At 45.2% G+C, this 27,234-nt stretch overlaps 1 protein-coding gene across 2 annotated transcripts in view; it reads left to right on the top strand.

Moving 5' to 3' along the window:
* Nucleotides 1-19,789, top strand: part of PITPNB (phosphatidylinositol transfer protein beta) — a 63,901-nt gene extending 44,112 nt beyond the window's left edge. Inside the window, exons 9-12 of one of the 2 annotated variants that reach the window (XM_046638944.1) lie at nt 11,290-11,400; nt 13,025-13,147; nt 16,539-16,623; nt 17,811-19,789. In XM_046638944.1, coding sequence (XP_046494900.1) covers nt 11,290-11,400; nt 13,025-13,147; nt 16,539-16,586 — 282 coding nt within the window. In that variant the 3' untranslated portion in view covers nt 16,587-16,623; nt 17,811-19,789. The remainder of the gene's footprint in view (nt 1-11,289; nt 11,401-13,024; nt 13,148-16,538; nt 16,624-17,810) is intronic. The other variant, XM_046638943.1, reaches the window with a different exon arrangement.
* The last annotated feature ends 7,445 nt before the right edge of the window (nt 19,790-27,234 follow it).

Here is a 27,234-nt window from a genome sequence, read left to right as displayed (position 1 = left end):
ATGATTCATAATTACCTTATTTTCACGTTTGTTCTCTGGGTAGAGTTCAGTTCACCATTCTCCCAGTTTAATGGCCATGACTAGAGCTTTTTTAACTTAATACCCAGAAAGTGATATATGTCACTTATAAATTAGGGAACAAATTCAATATGCATGATCTAAGTTTACTCTCAGAGATTAAAAAAACTTTGCCCACCCTTTTCCAGCTTTATGGCTCTGGCCTTGGGCACTCGCCCTGAGTCAGAGAAGGCTTTCTCCTTTGAGATTTAATGCTGGCCTTCTAGAGGAGAGCACCGTGCAGGGCAGCGGACAGGCCGCTCCTGCTCAGTGGCCATGTCTTCCAGACGGCCGTCTTGCTCCAATAAGTACTGACTCTCTGGCTGATGGTAGTCTTACGGGGAAAAGAGAGGCGCGAGGTTGAGACTTGGAGGGGAATTAAATATTTCATTTTCTTCAGATTATCGATTTTTCAAATATAAACTTGAACAGGCAATGGGTCGTGGGCTATTTATTATGCTTGGGCTCAAATCCTTTCTGTAGGAACTCCTAACTCAGTTTTTAACAGGCAGCAAAAATAGTTTGATGCTGACTTCTACCTGATTTCCAAGCTTTTGGGAACTTGGAATATGATTTTTATTCCTTTTTTATTTATGACCTTTACCTTTTTCATTAATGTTGCTTTGTCTTTTATTATCAGTGATTATTTACAATTCTAGAATAGGTTTAGTTTTTAGTGATAATGTAAATTTTGCATTTTTTCAGGCTGCAGTATAACAGTCTTTTCCCCCATTTTGTGTTTGTGTGTGTTGAACAGTAGCTTCTTATTTCCCTGGGAGAATGCTGGCTGGTAGTGATAACTTCTACCAATTTCTTATTGGTTGTTAACTCAGCCAAATGATGGTGAATGCAGCTCCTCTTACAAATCTAGTCACTGCCTAAATGAATTTGAATAAATTCTCAGAAATAACTAAAGTTATCAAGAATAACTAATTAAATAAGTAATAAAACCAGCCATTTATTAATCATAAATAACTAATTAAGCCAGTAATTAAAATCTACTGACTGCTGTGAAGGAAAATAAAGAGTGAGAAGGACGACCAGCTGATAGAACAGCAGACAGATAGGAGCCTGTGGACTGACTTGAGCTTACAGCACCTCCCCATCTGCTGTGACGTCAGCCCCGTTTGTCGGTAACTGGAGTCGTCGTGGCCCTGAAGGGAGCACTGGGCACGGGTGGTAGTTGGAGCTTTCTGCACTTCTGAAATACGAGAGTAGGGAAGAAGGACATGGTGATTCGGGCAGAAAGGAAGAAGGAATCTTGTTCTGGACCCTCTGACCCGGGATGGCATGGAGGGAAGCCGCTCCGCAGGCCTTCCACGCCCTCGCAGAAACTCACCTTGCCAGAACAAGTTCCATGTGCACTCAAGGCCGAGTGCGGACCCGGTGATCTCTGTGACACTGCTTCCTTATCCCACGGTGGTGGTCTCCTTCTGAGTAACATTGCCGTATTTACTGCTTTTCTGCACCACACTGGGTAGGGGAAGAAACCTTTTCCTTGGTGACAGACACTACGCAAGGTCGTATTTAATGTTCACAACCTTTCTGTGGGGTAAGTATGACTGCTTCGTTTTATAGATGAGAAACGTGGATAATAGTTGTAGGAGAAACAGCAGAATGTCTGCCATTTCTGTAGCGCCTGATTTGGTGCTGGTCACAGGGAGACGTGTAAGGTGTGGAGATGTAGCAGGTTCTGACTCCTAGTCCAGTGACTTGCAGATCACCAGTCTGTACCTTTTATGCCCCATTGCATCGTGGCAGTTGTGTGGCTCTCTGTATTCATGGTATTTGCCAGAAGGTGATAATTCTTGTTAATACCAGGTGCACATTTCCAGTGGTCAGGGAACCTGTAGGTGACAGTGGCGCTGAGGGAGATCCATTAAATACCCATCATGCATCTGTCACAGATCGTGACTTCAATGACTTAACCGTAGCTCTGAGCCTTGGTCTCCACGTCTCGAAATGGGCGTAGCATCAGTGCCCTCAGAAGGCTGTTGTAAGAGCCAAACGAAGCAATGAGTTCTGTTCCCAGAACAAGAAGTGGTCGTTCTTATCATTCTTGTCATGCCTTTGTCTTCGACAGTAAAAGACCTTCATTGTCTCTTAGGGTTGATGAGATCTATGAATATGCTACCTTACGTACGACACAGTTCTTCCTTTTCTCTGTCTAGTATCCAGGGGTTCCACTGGTTCTAGTATCTGGGGATCGTCAAACACATCTTCCTTTGCTTGTCCTTACCCCTTGTGGGTATGTGTGTTTAATGAGCCATAAAGCAGAGGCCACACAGTTTAGAGAGCCTTCGCTAACGGGATCATTGGGCTGCTAGGGAGTAGATTTCCATATTTTCCACATTCGTTAGAAAAGAAAACTATTTTTTTGGCCTATGGTATGGTACATACGTCTTATTTATTTTTTATTTTTATTTTTTTGGTGAGGAAGATTGGCCCTGAGCTAACATCTGTGCCAGTCTCTCTCTATTTTATATGTGGGATGCTGCCACAGCATGGCTTGATGAGTGGTGTGTAGGTCTGTGCCCAGGATCTGAACCTGTGAACCCTGGGCTGCTAAAGTGGAGCACTTGAACTTAACCACTACGTCACTGGGCTGGCCCCCATACCTTTTATTTTTTGAAAACCACACACCCAGAGATTCAGGCCTTAGTTTAGTGGTGTATTCATCTTCCATCTGGAAAACTTTTTTAAATCTGAGCACATGAATTATGTTTTGCACTTTAGGTTTCAACACTTGATTAAGGGACTCTGTGCATAGTGACAGGAGAGTGATTTATAACCTGATAAAGATTTTTGCTTCAGGGCAGAATTTTGCGTTTCTCATGGATGTAAATGTCTCACTTCTCTGTAGCACCGCACATGCGTGTGTACATGTTTCAGTTCGTTTTGTGTGTTGGGGGCTTTGTGTGTGGTGCGCCGTTGGGAAGACTCCCTATTCCAATGCCTCCTCAGAAACAGTTTACATGTGGATTCATTTCGCTTTCCAGTTTGCCGCCTCTGATCTGGCGAGGAATTGTCGTTTCGACAAGTTGAACACCACCTTTGAAGATTATGGTGTCGTTTTTATCGTATGGCGAGGCGTCACTGCTCTCTTCATTTAATCCATGCACCTCAGGAAGACTTAAACTTTTGTGTTACATACATACGATAATGAATAATGAGGCTTGTAAAGGTCTTCGTAAGAGGCTTCGCCGGAACGCCTGGCCCTTACAGTGCTTGACGCGTCTGAACACTGACATACAAGGGGATCAGGTCAGATAAAGAAGTTGATCCGGAAATCGTGGCTTTTCTCTTATCTTTATTTATCTGTATGCTCTTTCTGATCCTAACGCACGTCCTGTTTGTCTTCCGTGTTAGCTAACTGCAGTCTGAGTGAAAGCTCTGGCAGTCGGAGCTTGGCCTTTCAGAACAGTTTGTCACACCAGTTCCCGGCTCAGTTGTGCTGTGGATGTGTTTTAGAATTACCGCGGAGGCCATTCTGGGTCCTCCAGCCAGTGGAAGGCAGCCATCTTTGGGGATCATAGGGATGTGAATTTGTTTCCTTTTGTGCTACCGAGACTCCCTTTTCTTCCCACCTCATGCCTGTGAAAAGGTGGTGGCCTTGGTTGTCAGTGGCCTAAAGTAAGGACACCACAAGGTTCTCTCGGCCGGGCATGGGAAGGGTAGACAGGCGGTGAGGGAGGATTTGAAGCCCAGCTCTGGAAATCCGGGAGAGAGGCTGGCAGGAAAGCAGCCCAGAGTCCTCGAGAGGCGAGTGAGCGGCACTGCCTTTTACCGTAGGCACCGCAGGAGAAGACGGAGGGCGCTGCTGTGCCTTCCTCCACACAGGCCGAGGCCAAGACCGAGACCGGGAAGGAGGCGGGGGCGCTCTCACTTTTGAAACCCCACAGTAGGGGGCATGAGAAGGTGACTCATTAATTTCTGGTTAGACCACATTGTGGGTTATATATTATGTATAAAGCAGACCTTAAAACCTGGCTGATTGTTTTGAGTACTTGGTTTGGCAACTAGGTTTTTAATTTAGTATAAAAAATAGTATTTTACACTTAGTATGCATTAATTATGCAGCTCCTACAGAGGACACCAAAGAAGCTGTTCCCTGTCTTCGGGAAGCCAAGTGCCCCAGCAGCAATATGTGGTTCGTTTTAGCCTTGTCTTGGGTGCTGAATGCCTCTGTCCTCAGGCGGAGCTGAAGGCCTCAGGCAGGGACAGGCCTGGGTCTTCCTCAGGGTCGAGGAGCCACTTGGCAGGCTGGGCCTCTTGCAGAGGGTCTTACTGGCACTGTCATGTTTCTCCACGAGTTGCACTTGAGGGTGAACTGGTGGTTTCACTTGTACATAGTGTCACTCCTGCAGTAATCGGACACAAGCATGGAGCACACGTCATCGAGCTGATCAGTAAAATGGGTGTGAGTTACAAAAATACTAAGTTTGGAGACATGGAAAATGTGACCAATTGTCCTCTCACGGGCAGCAAGCTTTACCGTCTTAATTTCATTTTGCCTATTTTTGTGAGATTAGTGTCACCTACAGTTAGTTTCCTCTTTCCTGAACTTCATCCCACGTTTACTTCTTCCATTTAACATTTCACATTTGCCCAACCAGATAGAGCTCTCCTGCCTCTGAGCTCTGCTGAAGGCTTTTGTTGATGACCTTCTCGTGGCACTTGGTGTGCCTCGTGTCAGGGTGGTGGCTTTTGTGTTCACTCTGTCTTATTCAAACCCTCCCTCCCTGTCCCCCTTTACTTACTGAACTTTCAGCTGTAGGTTGTGTCTGACTTACCCTGATAGGTGGCAGTACCTAGAACAGAGGCCTGGCCATAGTAGATACTTAGTTAAGTTTTTGATAAATTCAAGTTAACTATCTTAAACCAAATACAAATCAAGCAAATGTTAGACTTGCCATGTACTTAGAGAGAATGTAATGTCCAGTGTAGGTCTGTCCAAATGACTACCAGAATCTCAACAAAATTGAAGGCACGAGGAGCGTGCGTTGGGAAATTGGGTTTTGCTTGAAATTTCAGCACACGTACTTCACATGTCTTCTGTGATCTTGTGTTGATATTTACTGAAGCATGCACTGGCAGCAGCCCCGGCAGTGCATTTATTTTTAACTTTCTTAGTAAAATCTGTATTGGAAACTTACGTTACAAAGTCAACAGCTGAAATTGAGCGTTCAGATTGCCTAACATTGAAAAATTAAAATACAAAGAGAGTGTGATCCTTAAAGAAGCGGCTTTGTCCTTGCAAAGTGTTAACTCTGGTTAAGTGTAGCATATACCTGTTCCATCTTCATCCCAACACATTTTAAATAGGAAAGACTGTGGAGTTGACACGTAGCATGAGACTGTGAGAGGACTACAGTTTTAAAAAATGAATTTCGAGGATGCCTTTGGGGTTTTTTTTTTTTAATTCTCTTACATTTGTATATATTTGTTTGTCACAGATACAAGAAACTAGTTCTTGTGGATAACATGGGCTGATTGCTCACCATTCCAGTTAAACACACTGCGTTTTGTTTACTTATGTTGTGTGGCTCCAGTATACATTACTCCCCCTTAGGCCTCATCCACATACCTCAGGGTAACTTAATATGTGTCGTTAAATTAAAAACATGATTTGAGTTTAGGGGTTTCATTTATAGTTAGAAACATGAAATGTAAGGAATTCAGTGAATACACAAACTATTTAAATACAATTTTGGAAACATTTCACAACCAGCTAGTGCTTGCTCTATTGCAGATGAAACTTAAATGATGTAGGAGTCGTAATTTGGCGTTCTTCTGTTAGCCCATTTCATTTTATAGAATTTCTGGTGGTTCTTGTCTTTTGGTAACCAGCCGTTCTTTACCTTTTATATGTAGTTGTTCTTTTATGTTTTTATGCTTTAATCTACATAAAAGTTGTATTTATCAGCAAAATAATTTTATTTACTCCTAGATTAGGAGAGCAATAATCCTGTTTTGTTTTAGTTGAGGAAGTGTTAGGTTTGTGCTGGATTGGAATTATGTATGAATGATCTAAATTCAGATTTTGCTTTACATGCTTTGGGGTTATTTTTTCAACTGATGAAGAATCAGAAAACGTTTGTGTTGTTTAAGGCCAAGGAGGAGACTTTGCCCTGCCCCAGTGGTGAACTCCCGAGGCCTGGGCAGGCGAGTTGGCACTCCTTTGGCTTCTGTGGATCCTAGAGCATTGCTCTGAATGTAGGGTCTCAAATATTTGTCCCATTGAGGTTTTCACATTTTAACAGTTACACGTTTTTTTCTCAGAAACATTTCTGATAACTGTGAAGAGTTAATTGTATTTTACTCTGCATGTAAACCTCATTTTTGCTTTACAACTTTAAGATTAGGAAAAATTAAAAATGGACTGGACTAAAGTTATATGTTAAAGACCTTAATTCAACTTTTAGCTTGATTTTGTTTAGCTGTGATTTATTAAACATCAGAAAGAAAAGAGGGAGGAAAACATTGTTTATAGTCAAAGAAGAATGGGGATTTGAACTAGTACCCAGATAATTTAGGGCAAAGTAAATCTTTGTCCTAAAATACTCAGCGGTGGGCAAAAACTTTTTTAGAGTCTGGTTTTTAAACATACTAGGGTTTTTTCTGATTATAAAGTGATATTTGTTAAATTTTGAAAATGAAGAATTGTACACAGAAGAAAATAAAAATGAATTTTAGTCTCACCATTTAATTACTGCGATTTGTTACATTTCCTGATTCATTAGTTTATTTTGTTGCAAGTGTTTATACAATATGTAGACACCTATTTATATTCATATTATGCTTTTTTCCCCACATGGTTAACTATTCTTTAGAAAGATGGTTTTTAATGGCTGTGTTAGTACCCATTGTTTGGAAGGCCTGTGAGGTGTTGCACCGCTCTCCCTCACTGGGCGTTGTGTTGTTTAAGAAGTCTTGGTTTTGGCCATTATAAACAATCTACAGTGTTGTCACTTTCTCACCTGATGAACTGGGAGCCGTTTCTGAAAGTGGAATTAGCAGGTAAAGGGTGTGTGTGTACGTAGGATGTGATCAGCTCTAAGACTGTGTAATTACGTAGTGTCAGATTTCACCCTAGAAAGATGGTGCCAAGAGGATTCTTTTTGCTTGTACTCACTGCATCTAGGCAATGTCACTATTTTCTCTTTCATCATTAATTATGGAGATTTTTTAAGCCATGTTCTTAATTTAAGCATTAGTTTTAAGACCGTAGTTCAAATTAAGAGATGAATTGCATAAGTCATTTTTAGAATTGGATGAAACCTCAAATATCACATGGATACTCATAATAATGATTGAAGAAAACACAGAGCTGCCATGTTCTCAGCTTTCTCTTGGGGACACGTGAGATGGTGTTTCTGTAAGTCACCTGCGCCTCCCACTGAGGTATTGATGCTGTGGAGAGTTAGGCCAAGAAATAAAGGCATCAGGCTGTTTGTTTACTTGTTTGTTTTTTAATTGCTTTACATATTCTTCCCTAAACTTTTTTTTTAAAAATAATTACTTGTAAGTTGGATGGAAAACAAAAAGCAGATTGAGACTAAATATGTATTTTAGGTCTGGGGAAAATGGCTTAGAGAACTGGTTCTTTTTCGTCCTATCACTTACAGTTTTTAAACTAAATTTCGTAGACTAGTGTTACTTGATAATTTCGCAGTATTACCGTAATTGATTTGAGCAGCCTGCCAGAGTCACTAGAGAGAATGTGAGAAACAAACTTAGGTAATTGTTGAAGTCACGTGTGTGCTCTGTTTTTGGAGCCCACATTTGGTATAGGCATATTTGTATTAAATTTAGCCTACTCTTTAAGTGGAACCATGCTTCATCCTGCTGTTTTTATAAAATGATCAGAGAATTCTGAAGAGTTGGTGTGCTAGTAGAAACACCCAAGGTTTTCTTTTAGCACAAGGTGTCCAATGATTGGGAGTTTCAGAATAAAGCTATCAGCAGCCTGTAACTAATAGGACCTCGGAGTGTCCACATGGAAGGTGTCTTAGGGTTTGTCAGTGGTGCAGCTGAGGCTCTCAGCCATGGAGGGCATTGGGCACGCGGGGCTGTGCAGGGGGGTGTTTGGTTAAGCCCAGGCATATTACGGAAAAAAGTGCAAAATTATATGGAGTTTTAAGACAGGCCATTGGGTGTCAGGGCCATGTGCTGACCACCTGCAGCCCTGGGGCAGCCCTGGCACTCGAGGAGCTGAGCTCACTCACCGCTGCTTTTAGTGTCACATCCGTGGGCGCTGAAAAGCTCCAGAGAGCCCAGCCTTTCCTTTACTGCTGGAGAAGCAAGGCCTGAGACGGTAAGGATCCTGCCCACCTCACAGAGGAAGGGAGCTGCAATCCGAGTCCCCTTCCTCTAGTCTAGTGCTCCTTGCTGGGCAGGTGATGGCACACTTTCAAGTACTCTATTCTGCCTGTGCCCAGACTCTCATAGAAAGGCTCTCAGTGGCTCTCTCTGGGTTAGAGGGTGCTTCACCACTGGCTCAGTGCTCATTGAAAAGTGATCTGCGAAAGACCAGCCTTGTCATTATTTCTCTAAGGCCGTGCACTCAGAAGCTAGCTCTGTCCTATGGAAGGCTGCTTGACTGCTCTGACACACACCAGAGCCCAGCTTAAGTGCATGGGGCCTGAAGCTCAAGGAGAAGGGGAGGGAGTTGCAAATATATGATTTTATTCAGGGCCACAGCATCCACAACAGAAGAGCGTCCTTTCTGATAGAGATCATTGGCACCAAAGGTAGTGGTTTTATCGTTATTTATATATATAATTACTCTCCTCTCTACCAGCCACTTTTGTGTCCTCTGACGACACGTGGCACAGATTCGGTTGTAAATGGTACCTGCTTTAAGTAATTGCTGAATTAAACTTGTTCATAAAGTATGAGGTGGTGTGTGTGTGTGTGTGTGTGTGTGTGTATATACATACATATCCGTGCTGAATTTTCACATCGGTAATCTGTTTTATGGGAGGGAAATCATGGAAAAATAGAGCTAAGCCAGCTAAGTTCTTCTGTTGACATAGAACTCACCTACAAAAGGACAGTTTGCTGTATGTAATGTTTTTCTTTAAATGCCTGTGTGTTACCTCATTGATTTACCCCATGTACCAGGTCGTTATTCAGAAGGTGAAATGTTATTACAGAAGAGATTTTCTGAGAAAAGTTATCAATCATGCAGGATTCTTCAGAACTTTGAGTCCTATTAATAATACCAAAACAGAATTTTTTCATATATCATATCCTAAGAATTCACTTGAAACTGGAACATTATTGAGGATTTGGGGCGAAGAATGTCCTGTACTGCTATGATTGCATAAATGAAGAATAATCTTGAGGTTTTAGAATAAGACCTAGAGTTTCATCATTTTTTGAATTTATGTACATGTGGCTAAATGGAAAGAATATTTGCTCACACACTACAAACTTATTGAAAGTGGAAGGTGTGACTGAGTTGAAACTGACAAGAAGTGACAGTGGCACACAGTGTGACTGATGCCGGCATTGTAATGTCCTAAGTGCCATGTGAAGCTGAGAACAATGGTGAAGAAGGGAAAACCCCCTGTAAAAGGCTGCTTTAACTTTTCACTCAGTAATTTAATTTTTATAAAAAGGGTCTCCATGATGTTGCACATGACTCTCTACGCTTTTGAGAAACTTTATTTAAGATTGTTTTGCAGATGTGAAGAGGTAAGTAGGGTTCTGTGAAAGAAGAAAGGCGGGAGAGAACTAACAGGTGTGAAGGCCCTGAGCGCCCAGCTAAGGGCGGCGCACTCTCATGGCTTCCGTCTTCTAAGCGCAGCGGCCTTGGGGCTGAGATTTACACATGGCCCCTCCTCAGACCACACCTGCAGTTGCCTCTGCCATCTGCGATTCTTTGTTCAAAGTCCCTGCCTTCTGTGCCAGGCCGGGCGCTCCTGAGGCAGGCACCGTCTGCGTTCGCTCACTGCTGTGAGCCGGGCCCAGGCGCTCTCAGGGCTCAGCTCAGGAGGGCTTGGTCTCCTGCACACACCCCTCGGAAGAGCTGTGGTGCGCAGTGGGTCCCTCGTGAAAACACCCATGTGTGCTGCGGGCCCTGCCTGCCCCGCCCACGCCTCCCCAGGTAAACACTTGAGGACACACGTGAGCTCACTGAGACAGAAGCCTGCACTGAGTTTCACAGAAATTCTCAGTAATGCTATAGGTTGGACTTCCCCCTTGCCCAATTTTTATAAAGAAAAACTTCAAAACCAGCCCAAAAACTGCAAGAGCAGTGAACACCTCCGCCTAGATCCAGCAGTTGTTAACGCTTTGCCATATGTTTTTTCCCCTGTCCTCCTCTTCCTTTTCCTCCTTCCTTCCCTTCCTCTTTACCCAAATACATATTTTAGAATGTTTTTGTTTTGTTGTGGCTGAATATAGAGTATATATAGAGAATACAGAGTATAAAAATTCACTCTGAACCTAGAGTGACAATCTGAGGACCCAAATTCTAATTGCTTTTTTATGTTTCCTTCTGAAAGTAATTGCAGACTTTATATTTTGTCTCTCTTAATATTGATAGTCCCCCCACCTCTCTCCCTTGCTCTTTTTTTTTTCTTTTTATAAATATTTTCCCTTTTTTACCATGACAACTCTTTATTTGATTCCCTGAACACAGCCATTTAAACTGTGAGGTGTAATCATTTGTGGAAATTAGAGTCCGGATGTATGGGATTTGCCTTCGCATACTTGATAATTATACATCATCTTTGCTGCTGCATCTCTTTTGTGTCCCCCTTCTACTGAAAGTACCTCACTTAATAAGCAGCCCCTCCACCTGCCGAGGTTTGAAGACACAGAAGACGACTAAACTTCCTCCTCGTTTTTTCTTGTGCCTCACCGCATCCACGGTGGGAGTGCAGTAATGGTGTTAGGAGAACCTTTATGCGTTGTGAACCTTATGTGATGTGACTAGAATCTGGTATTTAATATGAGTCTGAATAGTGTAATTCGAGGCAGAGCAATGCGCCTATTAAACTGTAGAGCCAGGAAGTAACTTCTTCTGTGAAAGGAGGGTTTGCAGCAGGGGAATGCTGCTGCTTTTGCTAAAATGATTTCAAACTTCCAAATACCTGAATTAAACACATGTGAGATTGTAATTTTTTTCATGTGTGTCTGTGATGTCGTTACACAAGTCAATTTTAATCAAAACATAAATATTTAAGCCACAATTTCTCCTTTTCAATTTTCCTCATGCAGAAGGAGCTGGCAAGCAATGCTGACTGCCCTCAGATGTGTGCCTATAAGCTGGTGACCATCAAATTCAAGTGGTGGGGACTGCAAAGCAAAGTAGAAAATTTCATTCAGAAGGTAAACTCACTTCAGAATGTGGTGACTGCAATTGAGGTTAAGATTTGAGGCAGCTGCTAATGGGATATTTCCTTCTTAACGCTTCCTTTTTCCTTTATGAGGTGAAAATCTTTGTCCCCGTGTAACTCTTCTCGATTCTTCTTCTTCTCCCTAGAAACAGCAGACAGATGCCAGCGGAGGTGTTCAGGGGCTTTCTTTAGGGAGGAGCATAGCGGGTTTTTCAAAGTGCTTGCCTGATGGCTTACCCAGGTCTTCTATAGAGAGCCCTCTACACATAAAGCATGTCCCCAAGGGACCTGGTGTCCCAGCACTGGCTGGAGGGAGACCCAGGCTCTGTCCCAGCCCAGCTGGATCCCCCCTCATCCCTCCACACATTTCCCTCCTGACACACACTTTCTTGTCTACCTCCCTCTTTCTTGTGGGATGTCGTCTTTAGAGGTCCTCACTGAGAAGACTTACACTCTGAACCTAGGGTGACATAATCTGAGGATCTAAATAGATTCTAATGGCCTCTTTTTTATGTCTTCTTTATTAAATTGAAAGTAACATATGCAATTTGATTTAGAAAGGGGGAGAATTGCACTTGTATAAATACACATGTTGTAAACACATGAGGAATATGGAGTTTCTCTGAGGTTTACTTTCCCTGTAGTGTGAATGTTTATTCCATTATAATTACGAAGAAGCCCCTGTTAATCTCCGAACCTACAACCAGTTGCATCTGAGTTTCACCATAACTTTTCTACTTTTAAACTGTAACTGCTCTTAACATTTTTTAAAAACTGGATCTTAAAGTGCTGGAAACTTTGATTATTCTGGGGCCTGCTTGCTGTTGGCCCACAGTAGGCACTCTGTAAATATTGGCTTCCTTTCTTCCTCTTGGAGCATAATAATAGATAACTCGTCCAGTTCTGATAAATAGAAGTCACACATGTAATGGATGAAGTCCCTTCTTTTCATGGAAAAAAATTTAAAAGCTGAAGATTTTCCAAAAATACTAACTGTTTGGTACACTTTTGTCTCTTCTTGAGAAAGTTTAGTAAAACTTTAATAATCCAGCAGTTAAAACCACTAATAATATATATGGTTTTACGCTACACATATATATATAGTGGCAGTAACATTAAAGTACAAAAATTAATGGAGAGTATGCAATGATTCTTAATTCAATGAAACACCTAATTCCAAAGAAAGTAGGACTCTTTTCTTTCAGTGCATTATTTTATTCCACCTCAGAGTATTCTTTTGAATTGCACAGAAGTTAAGAATGGCAATGTATAGTTTTATAGCAGAAGAAATTGAGTTGACCTTTGGTCACTGACATTTAGAAAAAGGTAAAAATAAATCGGGTTCATCAGGAGTTTACGTTGGATCAGAATGCGCACAGTACGTTATTTTTTTGTTCCTACTGGGAGAGATTGTTTCACATTTCACAGAGAAATTTTTATTTTGTTGTACAACACAATAATAGGATGGAATTAAGATTTCCACTAATCAACCTAGAGTGGTCTTTTCAAACCAAATGTATGTGGATTTCATGGGTTAATTGGGATGCATAAGGTTAATATGTTGTTAAACTTAGATATTTACCATCTTACACTACTTTTTTTCTTTGTTTTAAAAGCAAGAAAAAAGGATATTTACAAACTTCCATCGCCAACTTTTTTGTTGGATTGACAAGTGGATTGATCTAACAATGGAAGACATTAGGAGAATGGAAGATGAAACTCAGAAAGAACTAGAAACGGTAAGACTTCCGACTTGCTGTTCTGTAGAAATTCTCTAATTCTCCCTTTCTAAAACTGTGTGTGCTCAGTAAGTGTAGACGTAGAATTAAGAAGAGTATTACTAAAAGCTATTCTTTAATCATTTCCTCGTCAAAATCAATTTTCTTAGACACTAATATCCCTTCTCATGTTCTGATTTCTCTTTCCTTGTGCATCTTTCATGAACATAGACTAGCGCTTTCTTGATCTAGAATTTGTTACCTGTAAAATGTCCGCTGGTTTTGTAACCAATTCTTTTTCGTGCGTTAGTTCTCTGTGCTGGTATCTGGTTCTCAGCCCTTCTAGACGCTCACTTTATTGGACCACGTTGCCTTTGGCTCATTTTGTTACCATAGTAAGTTATTAATGTTAGCACAGTAAGTCCTAGTTCTCTTCTGTAGCAAAGATAAGGCTAGTGATACTGTCCCTGATTCCAAAAATGCCGCCTCCCCTCCCACAACTAGCAATGAATCCTTATTTCTTCATAAGCTTTAGGCAGAAATTCAGGTGGTCTCCGGGCTGGAGGTCAGCATGCCATGTTTCAAGGTTAAGCCTACCCCCCCTCCTCCCTGCCAGCAGGGAGCAGGCCCCGCAGTGCGTGAGCACCCCTTTTCTCCCTGGCACAGTCTTCCCCGACTTCCTCTTGCACGAGTCTGGTTTTGCTTTTGCTCTGGGCTACGCTTCTTTTCGGTGAGAGTAAGGCCCCACGGGGGAAATGAACCCCAGGAATGTAGAGGATAGGCTCGTGGTTTCCATGCAGTCATCTCGAGTCCTGCCAGCGCTCCGCGTTGGAAGCCCTGCAGGCGAGTGTTTGATGAACGCCTGTGTGTGAGGCAGGAACTCCATTTAATCACTGGGGAATGGCAGCAAATCAGGTTCTTTGGCACAGAAGGAAATCTATTTGGCACATAGCATCGTAAAGAATCTGTGTTTAAAACTGCTTACTTTTGGTGATTATGGCAGATCTGCTTCTAATTAGCTTTATACAAACCTTCTGAGAGGACTAGGACATATTTTCTTTATAAGGCAATAAAGTGTTTTAACCTTATCTTATACATAAAGTAAACTTGAGGCAGTCTCCAACTTATGAATGGATTTTGTTCCAAAAATTTTTAAGTTGATTTTTTGAAATTTGGAACATGTTTTCCCATAGAGACAACATTATAAATTGGGGTTTGGTTTCTAAGCCAGCCAAAGGAAGCCTGTTTGACTTCAGTTTCTCATACTAATAGTATGACTGAGTTCTGGATCTTTGGGAGTAGGCTGATAGAATGGCAAGCGTGGAGGACTCTCTCTCCCTCACCCCTTTATTTTTAGCCTGGCCCCAGGCAAAATATTTAAACAGGCAAGAGTAAGTCGTGGGTACTTCTTACCTTTCTTTCCATGCCTCTCTCCCACTCCTGGCTTCCCTTTCTCAAGAGTCAGATGCCCTTCTGTAAGAGGCACCACCGCCCAGTTTTAGTTCCTTTCCCTGCCTTGCCAGCTCTCCCCCTCCAGGTGCTCCAGGCTCCGGAGATAGCTGCCAGCTCCGCCCCAGCCCCTCCGAGCAGCTGCTGTCAGCTGGATAGTAAAAAGAAAGCAGCGATGTTACACTTATTCTCACTAAGCTCATGGTACAACCTTGCGTCTCCAGAAAGGATTTGCCCAACACCAAGATAAAACAGAACAGACTTAGTTTTGGTGGCTTGAACTCTCAGCACAGAAGCTTGCTTTTGGTTTTGGTTTTGATGCTCAAGGCCTGTCCGTCACGTGAGGAAGACAGGTCACGGTTGAGGATCATGAATGGAGGGCTCTTGCACAGAACTTGGCTGAGAGCTCTCCCTCCCCCACGGCAGTGCTCTTCCTTCTCTCACAAGTTCTCAGGCTCAGGATGCCTGACCACAGAACTGTGCCAATGTCAGTGTGATGAGAGCCCTGACAAGGCACTGGTGACTCACTCCCACCTGTGGCAGGGGGCCTGCAGCCTCAGCTGCTTCTCCATGCAAGTCAGTTATTCGTGAGTTGGGAATTGCTCTTGAAAGGAAAGTGTAAGATAGACAAGTAGTTACGTGGAAGCCCAGTTTACTAGAAGATACCATCATCACTGTACGCTCTTGGCTCAGAGTGACTCTTTCCCTCATGGACTGGGTAGAAACCTGTCATTGATTCAGGGTTGAGGGGACATGGCAGTTTCTCTCTTAAATGTTTCAAAAACATTTCAAGACAGATTTCAGCGTTAAGTGCTGATCATCTTAACGTTAAACCCCATTTGAGTTCTTTTGCTCTAGGTAATTGGAGAGTGCTTTATTCCACATCGCACTGCTGCTGCCCTGAGTCCTAACGGCTGGTTTGTGAGCATCTTCAGAATCTGGGCGCATCATGCCTGTAGGCCAGAACGCCTAGCTGAAGAACGCCTGCCTCCTGAAGAGGCTTGACATTCTCAAATCCTCCTTGCCACGCAGGCATTTCCCCTTTTCTTGACGGCCTGTTTCCCTGACACCTGATGATAGAATTTGATACATTGTAATTCTCTTCTTAATTCGCAAATATTTTAAGAATTGGATTTTTTTCAAGTGGGTTTGGCCCTGGAGAGAAGGAATAGCGTCTTGAGAGGTGAGGCATGAGAGGAATGCTCCTGCCTGCCTATAATCCTGAGGAGAAGTACTGGGGGTAGGCCAGCCACTGAAGGAGGCCTTGGGGCAAACGTTAGGCCTCTTGTGCTCAACTGGCACTTCTGTGGGGCGTGCGTGAGGTAGGAGGGGTTAATTTTAGAAATGTATTTATTGCATTTGTCTCTTTTCTCTCCGTTCTTAACTTCCTCATTGAGTTTTTAATTACAGGCTGTTGTCGTAGCTGTCTGTCTTTCCCGATGCACCCTCATGTCCTCCATTGTTTCTCATGTGCTCTTCCTGTGCTATCTTCTTCTTCCTTTCATCCTCCCTCTTTTCAATAAACTTCCCATCAGGAACTCCTCTGAGGGACCCTGGTCTCAGAAGCAGCAGAGGTGGCCACACCTCATGGCCTCCTGTCAGGTCTAGGGACTATGAGAATTGGAACCAGACCATCGGGACATTTTCTCACATTGTATTGGTGAACAGTTTATTTCTCCTTGGCTTATCTTTGATAATTTCACATCATCAGTCTGCAGGCTTTTGTTTCCTAGATTCAAAAATAGATACACATTTTTTGTCCTATGTAAGAAAAGCCTTTTGCAAGATTTTCTTTAGACCAAGCTTACTTGAGGGGCCTCAGAAGTTCATTCTCAGTGTGGATATAGTTATAAACAGGCAGCAGTCCCCTCACAATCTCTTCTAGATCCTTTTGCTCCCCTTGCTTACTAACCCAATTTAGAGTGTGTGATTTTAGCAGCTCATGATTTTATTTTACGTTTAGATGCGTAAGAAGGGTTCCGTCCGAGGCACGTCGGCTGCTGATGTCTAGATGAGTCCCCTGTAGGGTCAGAGACAATAATCAAACTGTGTAAGTGAAGACCTGGGGAAAAAGAACGTTTAACAACCAATACCTTTTTGGTAATGGGTAGTTAACTTGTTAAGCAGAGACTAAATGTTAAAATGTGGTTTAATTTTTAGAATTTGAGATATATCTTTTGGAAATGGACAGTGAACACTTGTGTACTATTCTGTAAGAATTTTATCTGTGGAACAGGCTGTATTGAGTAATCCTGAGCTGGTTCTTAGTGTTAAGTTTAGAAGCTGGCTGCCAAGTGCACACATCATCGTGTAGCACGGTCCTGGAAGCCAGCAGAGTTTCACCGCTAACCAGTTAATTGACCTATTTCTTAGTAGGACCATTTGTGGTTAGTTAAGGAAATACGTAAAAGCATTTTAAATCAAACAAAGATCTTTCATCCCATACCATAGGGGCCAACCTCAATAAGTCATTTTAATTGAATGTTTTTTGAACACCAGAAAGTCTTCCTTCATGTTGAATCTTCAATTATCTTTACAGTTAGCTTTAATATGTGTAAATACACTTTGGTTCTCATTTACAGTATAAAACATTTCTCCCGTCTTGTTTCTCTAACACAAATTTATATGCCCAGATAAGAGGTTTTCCTAGAGGAGAGAAAGCCTCCAAATCTATCCCACATAGTGAAAGCAGTGCGAGGAAGCAGAGATGCACAGCACACTCGTCGCTTGTTAATATTGAACCGCTGGGCTTATCAGAAGGACGAGGTGGAGAGCTCTTCCCACTCCCGTGAGTCTCGGCTGCCCCTCACATGCGCTGCCCGCTCTGTGATTACTGAGCCCGCGAGCAGTGAAGGGTTCAGTCGTGGAGACAGAGTTGTACCGAGTAAGAATGAGTGAGCTCTACCAGGATTCCTCCAAAGCCCTTTCTTTAAATTCAGTGTTCATTTTTAAAAATTTTACGTTGTTATTTTTGTTAAGTTCTTCTAAGTTTCTGTGATTTATTTCTCCTTCTAATTTATTTCACCTCTGATGAAACAAAATGTTATGTCACTAGTAAGACCAAAATTTTCAAGAGATTAAATTTGTAAAATGCAGTAGTTGGGGTACCTTTTCTGCCTAACATTTTGCTACGTTGAGAATCTTTTTCTGGAGAATGTGTGTGGCAGGCTACTGTCTGACATTTGTTGCGTCTCTGTATTTTAACACATTGCACTGTCTTTTGATTTTCTTACAGTTACGTAATCAAGGTCAAGTGAGGGGAACAAGTGCAGCCAGTGATGAGTGAAGAAGAATCTGACCAGTATCTTGCAGTGTTGACAGTTCCCAGGCCTGTGCGTGTAACTCTGTACTCACAGGCACAGGTCCCCAGCCACGTGTATATATATGTTGGTGTGTGTCTGTCTGTAGCTGTATATAAAGTGCATGTAGAGCTGCAGACCCAGTACACACACTGTGTATATATGTACATACAGACATACTGAAGGGATTAGTACAATTTCTCCGAAGTACTGTACCTATCTTCAGCAAGAATGCAAAAGAAAATATTTTCAATATATATACCTGGAACAGATTTTAATAATTATCAGAGTGATACCATAAATGGACAGATTGACTGCGATGTAGTACTAGCTGGTATGTTTCATAAATGTCACGTTGTTGTGGACCAATATGTATATAGCCTGTTCTCACTCTCCTGTTCTTTTAAATCCGTCTCCTATAAAGTTTTATTTTAGTCCCATAAGCAACAGACTCCCACAGAAAAATTTATTCAAAATCTTTTGGTATTCCAATGAATCTGGAATATAAACTTTGAATGTATTTATAACGATTTATTTCTGAACAGTCATTATCTTGCAGTTCAATTGGACAATAGCTATTAGTAAGGAGTACAGTTACAGGCCACTTTTTACTTGTTTGCCCTGAGGGAAAACACCCTTTTTAAAAAAAATTTCAGGTTTTTATTGGATTTTTGTATTTTAAATTTCAAGTATTTTTCTACATCAGACCTAGCAAAAATGGAGATGGTGGTTTGTGATTTATAATAAACACTATACAATTTTCAGGCTCCTGTTAGGCAAACAAAAAAATTGGTGAAGAAAGGAATAACATCGTAGGCTGTTTAGCAAAACTGGAAGTACAGCACTTCATGAGTCTCACTTTTGGTGAAACTACTGTTCTCTGAAATCACAGCTTGGAAACTATGCAAACGATCTCCATGCCTCACAGCTCACACGGTAGGATATAGCTAGTGATGACATGTTGCTCTTTTCGTGCTGAAACACACTTGAAGGGGGAGATGCTGACTTTGAGACGGGAGAATTTAAGGGGCAGCACGAGGCCTGGCTGCTCACAGACAGGGGGCCTTGCCGAGGGGCCAGCGCCTCTCTGCGCACTCTGATGTGCTCTCCAGTAGGACGTCATTGGGACGTATCCTGAATAAGCAGCGTGAAAATGCCACTTAGAAGCTGCTGCCACCTTTCTTTCTTTCTTTAAGAAAGGAACAATAGCTAGGTGAGATTTTCCTCAGCTTTCTCTGTCCAAATGCAGTGATTCTCCCGTCAGTCCCGGAAGCTTGAGTAGAAGGATACTGTTGAAGCCTTCAGGTCACAAACTGTCGTCTTTAACCTCTCGTCCTCCCCAACACGCCAGGCCCTGTAGTCACATCACGTTAGTGATCTGATTTGCTGACAGTCCTGCCCTCCCTGCCCGTCGTCTTCCCACATGTCCTGTGTCCCCACTGAAGTGATGGCGGCGACTCAGACAAGGGTGTTCAGGATCGCTCCTGCAGTGCGAGTCCCTGTGCTCCCCAGCTCCAGAGCCACATCGCGTGCGTCCTCCGTGCTCTCAGGATCGAGACCGAAGTTTACTCTCTGGGCACTGCTGTAAGATAGGTTTTGTCAGCGCATAATCACTGTCTGCAACGTATTTGATGCGAGGAAGATGATTGCTAATTTTGTGAAATAAAGAGTCTAGCCCTCTCCTTTTAATGAACTTAACTCTCACTGGCATCTGTAGCATCATTGGGAGCTTGGGCGCACGTGGAAATGAGAACCCGGCGCATGGATTTTAATGTTTTTCTAACAACTGTGGAGATTTGAGGGAATGTGTGGTGAATGTAAAATATCTAGTTTACTTGGCAGTCTCTTGTGTAAATTACAGTAAAACAAAGTAAATGAAATTTAAACAAAAAATAAATTTGATCACAAAATGCCACTTGTGTGCTTGAGTGGTTGTTTCCCTGATGCCACGTCCAATTCAGAACATTGCGGACCACTTCTCTGCTGTTTTTTCAAGAATTTTCTAATTTGCAGCACTACCACTCCGGGAAAAAGAAAGAAAAAATGGGTTTTTATTTTTTATTGCAAACTCCTGTTCTTGAACTGCGCCTGTGCCACGTTAAGTTGTTACGTTTGGTTTCTTAAATAATTTTATGCTTTAAAAGCTAAGCAGTAAACTAAAGAAGGATGATTATTAGTCTCAAAGGTTTTTTAAAAATTATTTTTAAAGAGGAAAAATACGGAAAACCCACATTGCTTTTAAAAGCACTCAGTAGGGATTTTGCCGTTAGATTCTGAGTGTTTCGAGATTGTGGCTTTTTGGTTTGGGGCTTTGTCATGTCCAGTCTGCTGTTTTTGGACGTGTAACAGTTATTTTTCTCATGGTTCCAACTTAACGTTCCAGAGCTGCTCAACCTTCGGAGAGGGGGCCAGCTGTGTGGATGGATTTCCTATGAAATGCTCTATGTCCGGGGTGTTCCTTTGCTTGTTTTCTGAGGTAATTTGCTCAGTGTTTGATTTCAGGCGTCATGTTTGCATCCACAATGACAGCCGTCACTCGCGCGTTCAGCAGCCTGAGCACTTTGACGCCCGGCACTCAGGTCTTGCTGGAGGTACTGAGATGGACTAAAAGCCACGCACAGTCCAGAGCAGGAGACAGACGTGTGAGCAGGTAAGTTACAGGTTGGTGTGGTAAGTAGTCACTTACCAGGAGAGACTTAGTTGAGCGCTCTTAGGGCTATCCACATGGTACAGATGAGAAAGCACAAGTCCAGGCCAAAGGCAGCTGAGGGGCCCAGGGGGGCCCACTCGGGCGGGTGCTGGAAACAGTGTGGGCCTGGGGTCAGGTGGACCCCTCCTGCCCCCTTGCTGAGTCTTGGACCCCTTGTCTGTCGGTAGAGGCCACGATGTCCAGCAGTAGTGTGTTCAGGATCAGTTGAGACATTGTGTCCTCTAGCCTATGGTGTGTCCTCTTCAGTGTGATTTCTCCATTTTTGTTCCATTCGTTTACTAAACTGCCTTCTGGTTGATCTAAAATCACTGTGGACCTAACATCTGGCTACTAAAAAGCTCCCCTTTCTTGCCCCTCTTCGATTTATGACGCTGTTAAGTTTCACAGCCCAACTTCCTCCTCAAAATCTTGTCTCTGAGGAAGTAAGCCAGCTTTATGAAGTTGTCTGACCATCTCCTCTGAGCAGCTGAGTTGACAAGGGGTCGGCGTGGAATCCCCTGTCATTGGCCGTTTGCAAGGAGAATGTCGTGCCTGTTCTGAGACCCTCAGGTGTGACACCGTGAGAACCACTGAGTGTTAGGAGGTGGAGTTCAGCGGGCACCAGACTGCTTTTTTCACATTACTCTCACTGGCAGTTTTGGAGTTTGGGACTTCACGGGACTGAAGGGAGGGAGAGTGCTAGGGGACAGGTCAAAGATTGTCCTGCAGAGCTTGGAGCATCTACTGCCAAGAGGGAGTTCCTAGGAACCCTGCCAGTGTCATGTGGGGTTATGTTTTCTGACTTGGAAATATTAAGCAACGGGAGGTCCCTTCAGAACCAGTTCTTCAGCCAGATTGGATTGGGAAAAGTGGAAGCTGCAGATATCCTGAAACTGCCTCTCACGGAAGTTCCAAGTCCATGCTAACGCTTTCAAGCAGTACTCAGCAGTCTGGGGCATCTGACGCTGTAACATCCATCCTTCTCTTCCTTCTGGAAGTGCCGTGTTGAAAGACATCTTTATTGTTTGAAAGGGCTTGGAACCGATTTTGTTTGCTTCCCCGACTCCCTCAAGATCGCTTGCACTCCCCGGAGGGTTGTGTGAGGAACCACTGCTTCATGACCTCCTCATACTTTTCTCTACTGTTGAATTAAATCATGAGTTAAAATTGGTCCATGGATGAAAAAAGAGCCTCTTCCGTTTCAGCCAGGCTCTCCTCGGCTGCATCTTGTGAGTTCCCATCTTCTCAGTGTTTGTTCGGTTATGCTAGGGCTACTGGTCTGAAAAACTTCAGCTCATGTAAACCAGAGGTTCTCGACCCCAGCTCACCTTACAGTCACATGGGGAGCCTTTCAAAAACTTAAGTTGCCCACCAGTGCCCTTTCTGTGGCTTGGGTTCCATGTGCCCTGTTTCCAAAGGATAGGGGAAAAGGGCGAAGAGAATTCCTACTCTTCTGGAAGGTGATTGAGAAGACCACCTTCTCTCAGAGCCCAGGGCCGCTCCCACGCGGCCTGCCTTAGCCTGGCCTGATCTCGGCAGCAGGCCTCGCCCTCATCTGGCTCTTCGGACTCCACGCTGCCTTGGTTAGTAGATGCCGTCATCTTTTACATGTCTGTGTGTTTCACATCAAAGTACAGTTGTACCCCAAGATCGCCTCCTTAATGGAAACTTTGACTCTGAACCTGCTTTCACCCACAGCAGATTCCTGCCTACCCTGCGCAAGGCCCCCTTTGAGTCCTGGGGTTAGAGGGGAGGAGAGTAAAACAAAAAAATCGCTAAGGTCTCGTTTCTGCCCTCAGAGAATTAAAGCCTGACAGCCAGCTGCAACAGGAGGTAATGATCCTGGTGCTGACGTACAAAGAGCAGCGAGAGCGGAGGAGGGAGTTCCAGGTCTGCATCCTCTGCTTTCCAGACACCTAAACCAGGCTCTTCCAGCAGAAGGGATCTAAAACCACACTCTTAGTCTTCCCGCCTTTCCCCCAAAGGTACTGGCTTCTCCCACCGGGTAACTGCATCACTGGCTGTGCTGCCCAAGCCAGAATCCTGGCTGGTCACTGAGTCTCAAAAAGTGCCCCTAAATGCTTGTGAAGTCCTGCTCTGTTATGTCCTGGTCCGAGCCATGCTCAGATGAGTCATCCTCTCATCTAGGGCAGGGTTCCGAAAACTGTAAAAGGATAGACAGTAAGTATTTTAGGCTTTGTAGGCCCTATGGTCTATCACAGCTATTCAACTCTGCCCTTGTAGCAAAAACAGCCATAGACCACATGTAAATGAATAAACGTCTGTTTCAATCAAACTTTATTTACACAAACAGCAGGCCGGATTTGCTGGTGAGGCGGTAGTTTACCAAGTCCTGGCCTAGAGCTTGGATAACCTTACTCAGGCTCTGCCAGAGGTGATATCCAGAACACCCCTGATTGTGCTACACCCTGCATGGCTCCCTGAAGCCTTGAGGATCAGTGCAGCCCAAGCGGATGACCAGCGAGAGCCTTGTTCTGCAGTTTGTAAGGTGGAGCCAGTGAGACTCATCTACCTCGTGGCGCCGGAGGTTCAGGCGTGGGTGAGAAGGAGTGAGCTGATCTCTAGCGCATGGCAGGGATGTCGTCCATAGAAAGGGCTCTGAGCATAAGAAGACGGCTGCTGTAGTTTGCCATCAGATCCCCAGCCAATACCAGCCGAAAGTGCAGGGTACTAACAAAAGCTGATGTAGGAAATACAATAGATAATGCTGGTTAGCTACACTCTGCTCAATTGGCATATTTTACTTCACTGTATGTTGTCCAGAAAACACCATCTGTGACTGTTAAACTAAGTGCTATAGTCATGGAAAAGCTCATAGATGTCCTGTATATGTTCCACGATTGAAATTTAGCTCTCTAGGTACCACTGCCAATGCGTTACACTGAGCTTGGCTTCACAGCTCCTGATGGGGCACGGTAAGGCCAGGCCTTTGCCTGGAGCATCGGCCCAGAGTTTCCCAGAGTCAGTGACGCTCGACCTCGGGTCAAATCAGTTTACTCCTTGAATGCTGAGAAGCAGTAAAGCTCCATGACTTGCCTCTGCCTCGTTGATCCCTTCTGTGTTTGACACCACCTGCTCATCAGGCGATAGCAGAATTGCCTTGCACTCCAGACTGAGGGAGGTTCATGGAGTGGAACGGAGGAGTGGCTTCCAGTGTTTATTAATGTCTGTGCTGAACAAAAGCTTCGCCCCAGGCATCCCATGGCACGCCGGCTCCCTGCAGCCTGGAATACTGATGGCATGTTCTCTCAGAGCCGCCTCCACCTTCCCATGGCCCTGAGACAGCGGAGCCGACTGAGAGGTGCTGGGAGTGCTTCCCGGCCCTGGTGTTCTGGACCCATCACCCCAAAAATGTCACCCCCAGGATGGCGCTGTGAGGACGAGAGACATCTCCCAAGTAAGGCTGGAGGAACGCTGAGATCAGGCTCAGAACAGCCGCGCACAGACATCACACACGCCGTTCATTCACTTAGATCAGGGGCTGGCAAACTTCCTCTAAAGGGCCATCTAGTAAATATTTGGGGCTTTGTGAACCATATAGTCCAAGTTCCAACTACTCAGCTCTGCCTTTGTAGCCTGAAAGCAGCCATTATGTAAACGAATGAGTGTGGTGGTTCCAATAAAACTTTATTTACACAAACAGATGGTGGGCTGAATTTGGCCCAAGGGCCGTAGTTTGCCAATCCCTACTTTAGATACTTCCCCCAAAGACAGCCAACCGTAATAGCGCTGGCTGTGTGTCAGGCACTATTGTAAGCACACACATAGATGGCCGCGTTGAATCTTTACAATCCCCCGTGAGGCGGGTGCTATCAACCCCTTTCTGCAGGTGAGGAAACTCAGGCCCCGATAGGCATCTTTCTGCTAGGTCCTATTACCAAAAGCAGAGGAGCCATGGTTGTAATCCAGGGGGCCACTCCAGAGTCGTGTGTTACCACTGCTCGCGTCCCGCCTCCCTGTCTTTCAGAGCCGCACAGTTCCACGTCTGTGGCCTTTACTAAGGCTGCATGCAAGGAGCAGCCATAGTGATAAAAACTCTCTTGAGGACACTCTATGTTCTTAAACACCACTTAGGAGCAAACTGCCATGACCCATTCTTCCCAGAGCTCAGAGCCAAGAAAACATTTCTTCCTAGGCTGTGTTGAATTTCCCCCTGGGTCTTGGTGGCAGGCAGGAAACTCCCATGCTGCACCTGACGTCAAGGGAGGCAAGCTCTTTACTCAGGGCTTCCTGGCCTTACTCCTCCCCCCGCCACCCCCAGTCCCCGAGCCCCATCCCTCGTACTGGGTTTTTGTGATGGCCTGGTGAGATCTGGGGGGTTGTGGTTCTGTATCCTTGCCGCCTCTGTCATTCACCCCAAAGTCCTTGAGGGGGAGGGTTAGTGATAATTCTCAAGCGTCTGGAAGCACAGTGTCTGCTGCGTCGAGGAGAAAGCTGCCATCACCTCGCATGCAGGAAGTCCCTTGGCCTGTGAACATCGGGAGGGGAGCCACCACGGTGGTTTTGTTAGCATGGCGGGACCGTGGGTAGTTTTTTCTCCCCAGATTGTCCTCAGGGTTTCATTTTACAAGACAGCCTTATTTGGAACTATTTTTGTCGCGTCCAAGGCCCCGAGATGGCTTCCTGCACACGAGTGCCCCGCAGTGCCTGCTATCACTACGGATGAGATTTTCCGTCCGGCATCTGGGGGCCCATGAGCTCACTCCTCCCAGCGTGTGCCAGAAAGCCGTCGGGGGGGATTTCAGGATGCCTCGCAGCCCCTTCCAGCCCGACAGGCTCAGATTTTCCACTTGTGCGATTGAGGTCAGTGCCTGCATTCTGGCTGGCCGGCTCCCCGCACATGCGCACGCCAGGCCTCAAGCCCGGCTTCTCCCACTTGCCCTGGAATTCAGCCCCCTGGCAGGTCCCCTCCATCCCCAGGCTGTGTGCGCGCCACACGGCACCCACCATCCTGTGGGGCTCCATGGGTGATGGGACGGCCTGGCCCAGCCCTGGCTCTGGGCCGCTGCGATGAGATGGCGGCTGCTGTGTTTGCTCATGCCTTTGTGTGAGTGGGGAAGAGTCGTCCGGCCAGCCGAGCCACAGTGGGATTAGTGTTGCTTGCCAAGAGCTTCGTTCCCTTCCTTGTCAGCCTACCAGAGAACAGGGAGCTCGGCAACCATGGCTGCTGCCGTTGGGTTTTACTAATGGTCGCTGCCGCTGTCTCTCTCGGAGAGGCCATGCTGGACACGGGGGCTCTGGTATCTGACGCCTGCATTCCCAGCCTGCCACGTCCACTAACTGAGCAACGGGCCAGCTAGTAAGTCTCGGCCCCGCTGAGCATATGTCCTGTCAGTGAAGGTTGGGGTAATCAGACCAGCATGGAATGTGGCCATGAGACAAAAAATGTGTAAGTGATGTGTGACAATCTCTTCAGCACCAGACTTGCCCTTGATGGTCTACTAGTCAGCCAGGGTGACCAGCTGTCCCGGTTTGTCCAAGACGGAGGGGTTTCCTGGGAGGCTGGACTTTGGTGCTAAAACCAGCACAGTCCTGGGCAAACTGGGACAGTTGATCACCCTATTTCTAACCCCACGTCAGCATTCTTTAAGCCAGTCACTTTCATTTAAAAACAAAAGCTAAACTAACATTGTCTAGGAGACAGGCAACCTTGTTTTGTAGCCTGATGTGCCCCAGCCACCTGCCTACAGCCCTTTCTCCAGCCCGAGCAGGGCACAAGCGGTTTCAGGGTGGGGAGGCAGGTTGTGGGGATGGGGGTCTCCAAGGAGGTGCTGGCCAGGAGGATCTGACGGCGCTTTGCTCAGGCAGGACGACTCCTGGAGGCGGGAGGACATCCCTCCTCTGCCCAAGCATGCTCTGCTCTAGGTCATGGTTCTGCGCTGACACCGTCCTGGGGAGCCGGGAGTTCCCACACTTCCATGTCCTTCAGGAAACTCAGGCACATGTGGGTCAAGAAGCTGCCCTCAGCTGAAAAGAGGCAGCGCCTCCTGCAGCCAAGGCCTCTCCCAAAGGAAGGTGGATCAGGTCATTCCATGTCTGCCTTCAGGACCCAGAGAAACCTCCTCGCCATGCCGAAGAGGCCCTGCGTGTTGGCGCGGCCACCCCCTCCATCCTCATCCCTCCCCTCCATGCCCCAGCCACACTCGCCTTGTTCCAGGTTCTTTTGAGACCGAAGGCCACGATGTCCTCTAGGCTGAGAGCTCTTTCCCTCCTCTGTTCATCCTTCGACCTCAGCCCAGGGGCCACATCCTGGAAGTCACCTCCCCTGACCTCCTGACTAGGCCAGCATCCCTCCTGGCCACTGCCATCTCAGCCAGGCCAGGAGCTCCGTAAAGGCAGGTACCAGGAGCGCTAGTGGCACTCACCATTGTAGGCTCAGGGCCTGTCCACTGCCCGCCTCGGGGTAGCCCACACTCCACAGATCTGTTTTGAATGAATGGAGGGGAGGCCCACAATTTAACCGCTCTCCTCCCATGCGTTTCCCACCGAGCAGCTAGGCAGTCTCCCTTAACCGCTGTTAACCGTGCCCCCCGACCCTGCCTGCAGCGCAGCCGAGGCCCCATCCCAGGGAGAGCCACTCCACCCCAATCCCCTCCCATCCTAGGCGAGGAAATATTTCTGTTTTATGACTAACTCTGCTCCTCATTTCT

Source organism: Equus quagga, chromosome 15 (genome assembly GCF_021613505.1).
Source record: "Equus quagga isolate Etosha38 chromosome 15, UCLA_HA_Equagga_1.0, whole genome shotgun sequence".
Taxonomy (NCBI): Eukaryota; Metazoa; Chordata; class Mammalia; order Perissodactyla; family Equidae; genus Equus; species Equus quagga.
This window is presented reverse-complemented; position numbering and strand designations above follow the sequence as displayed.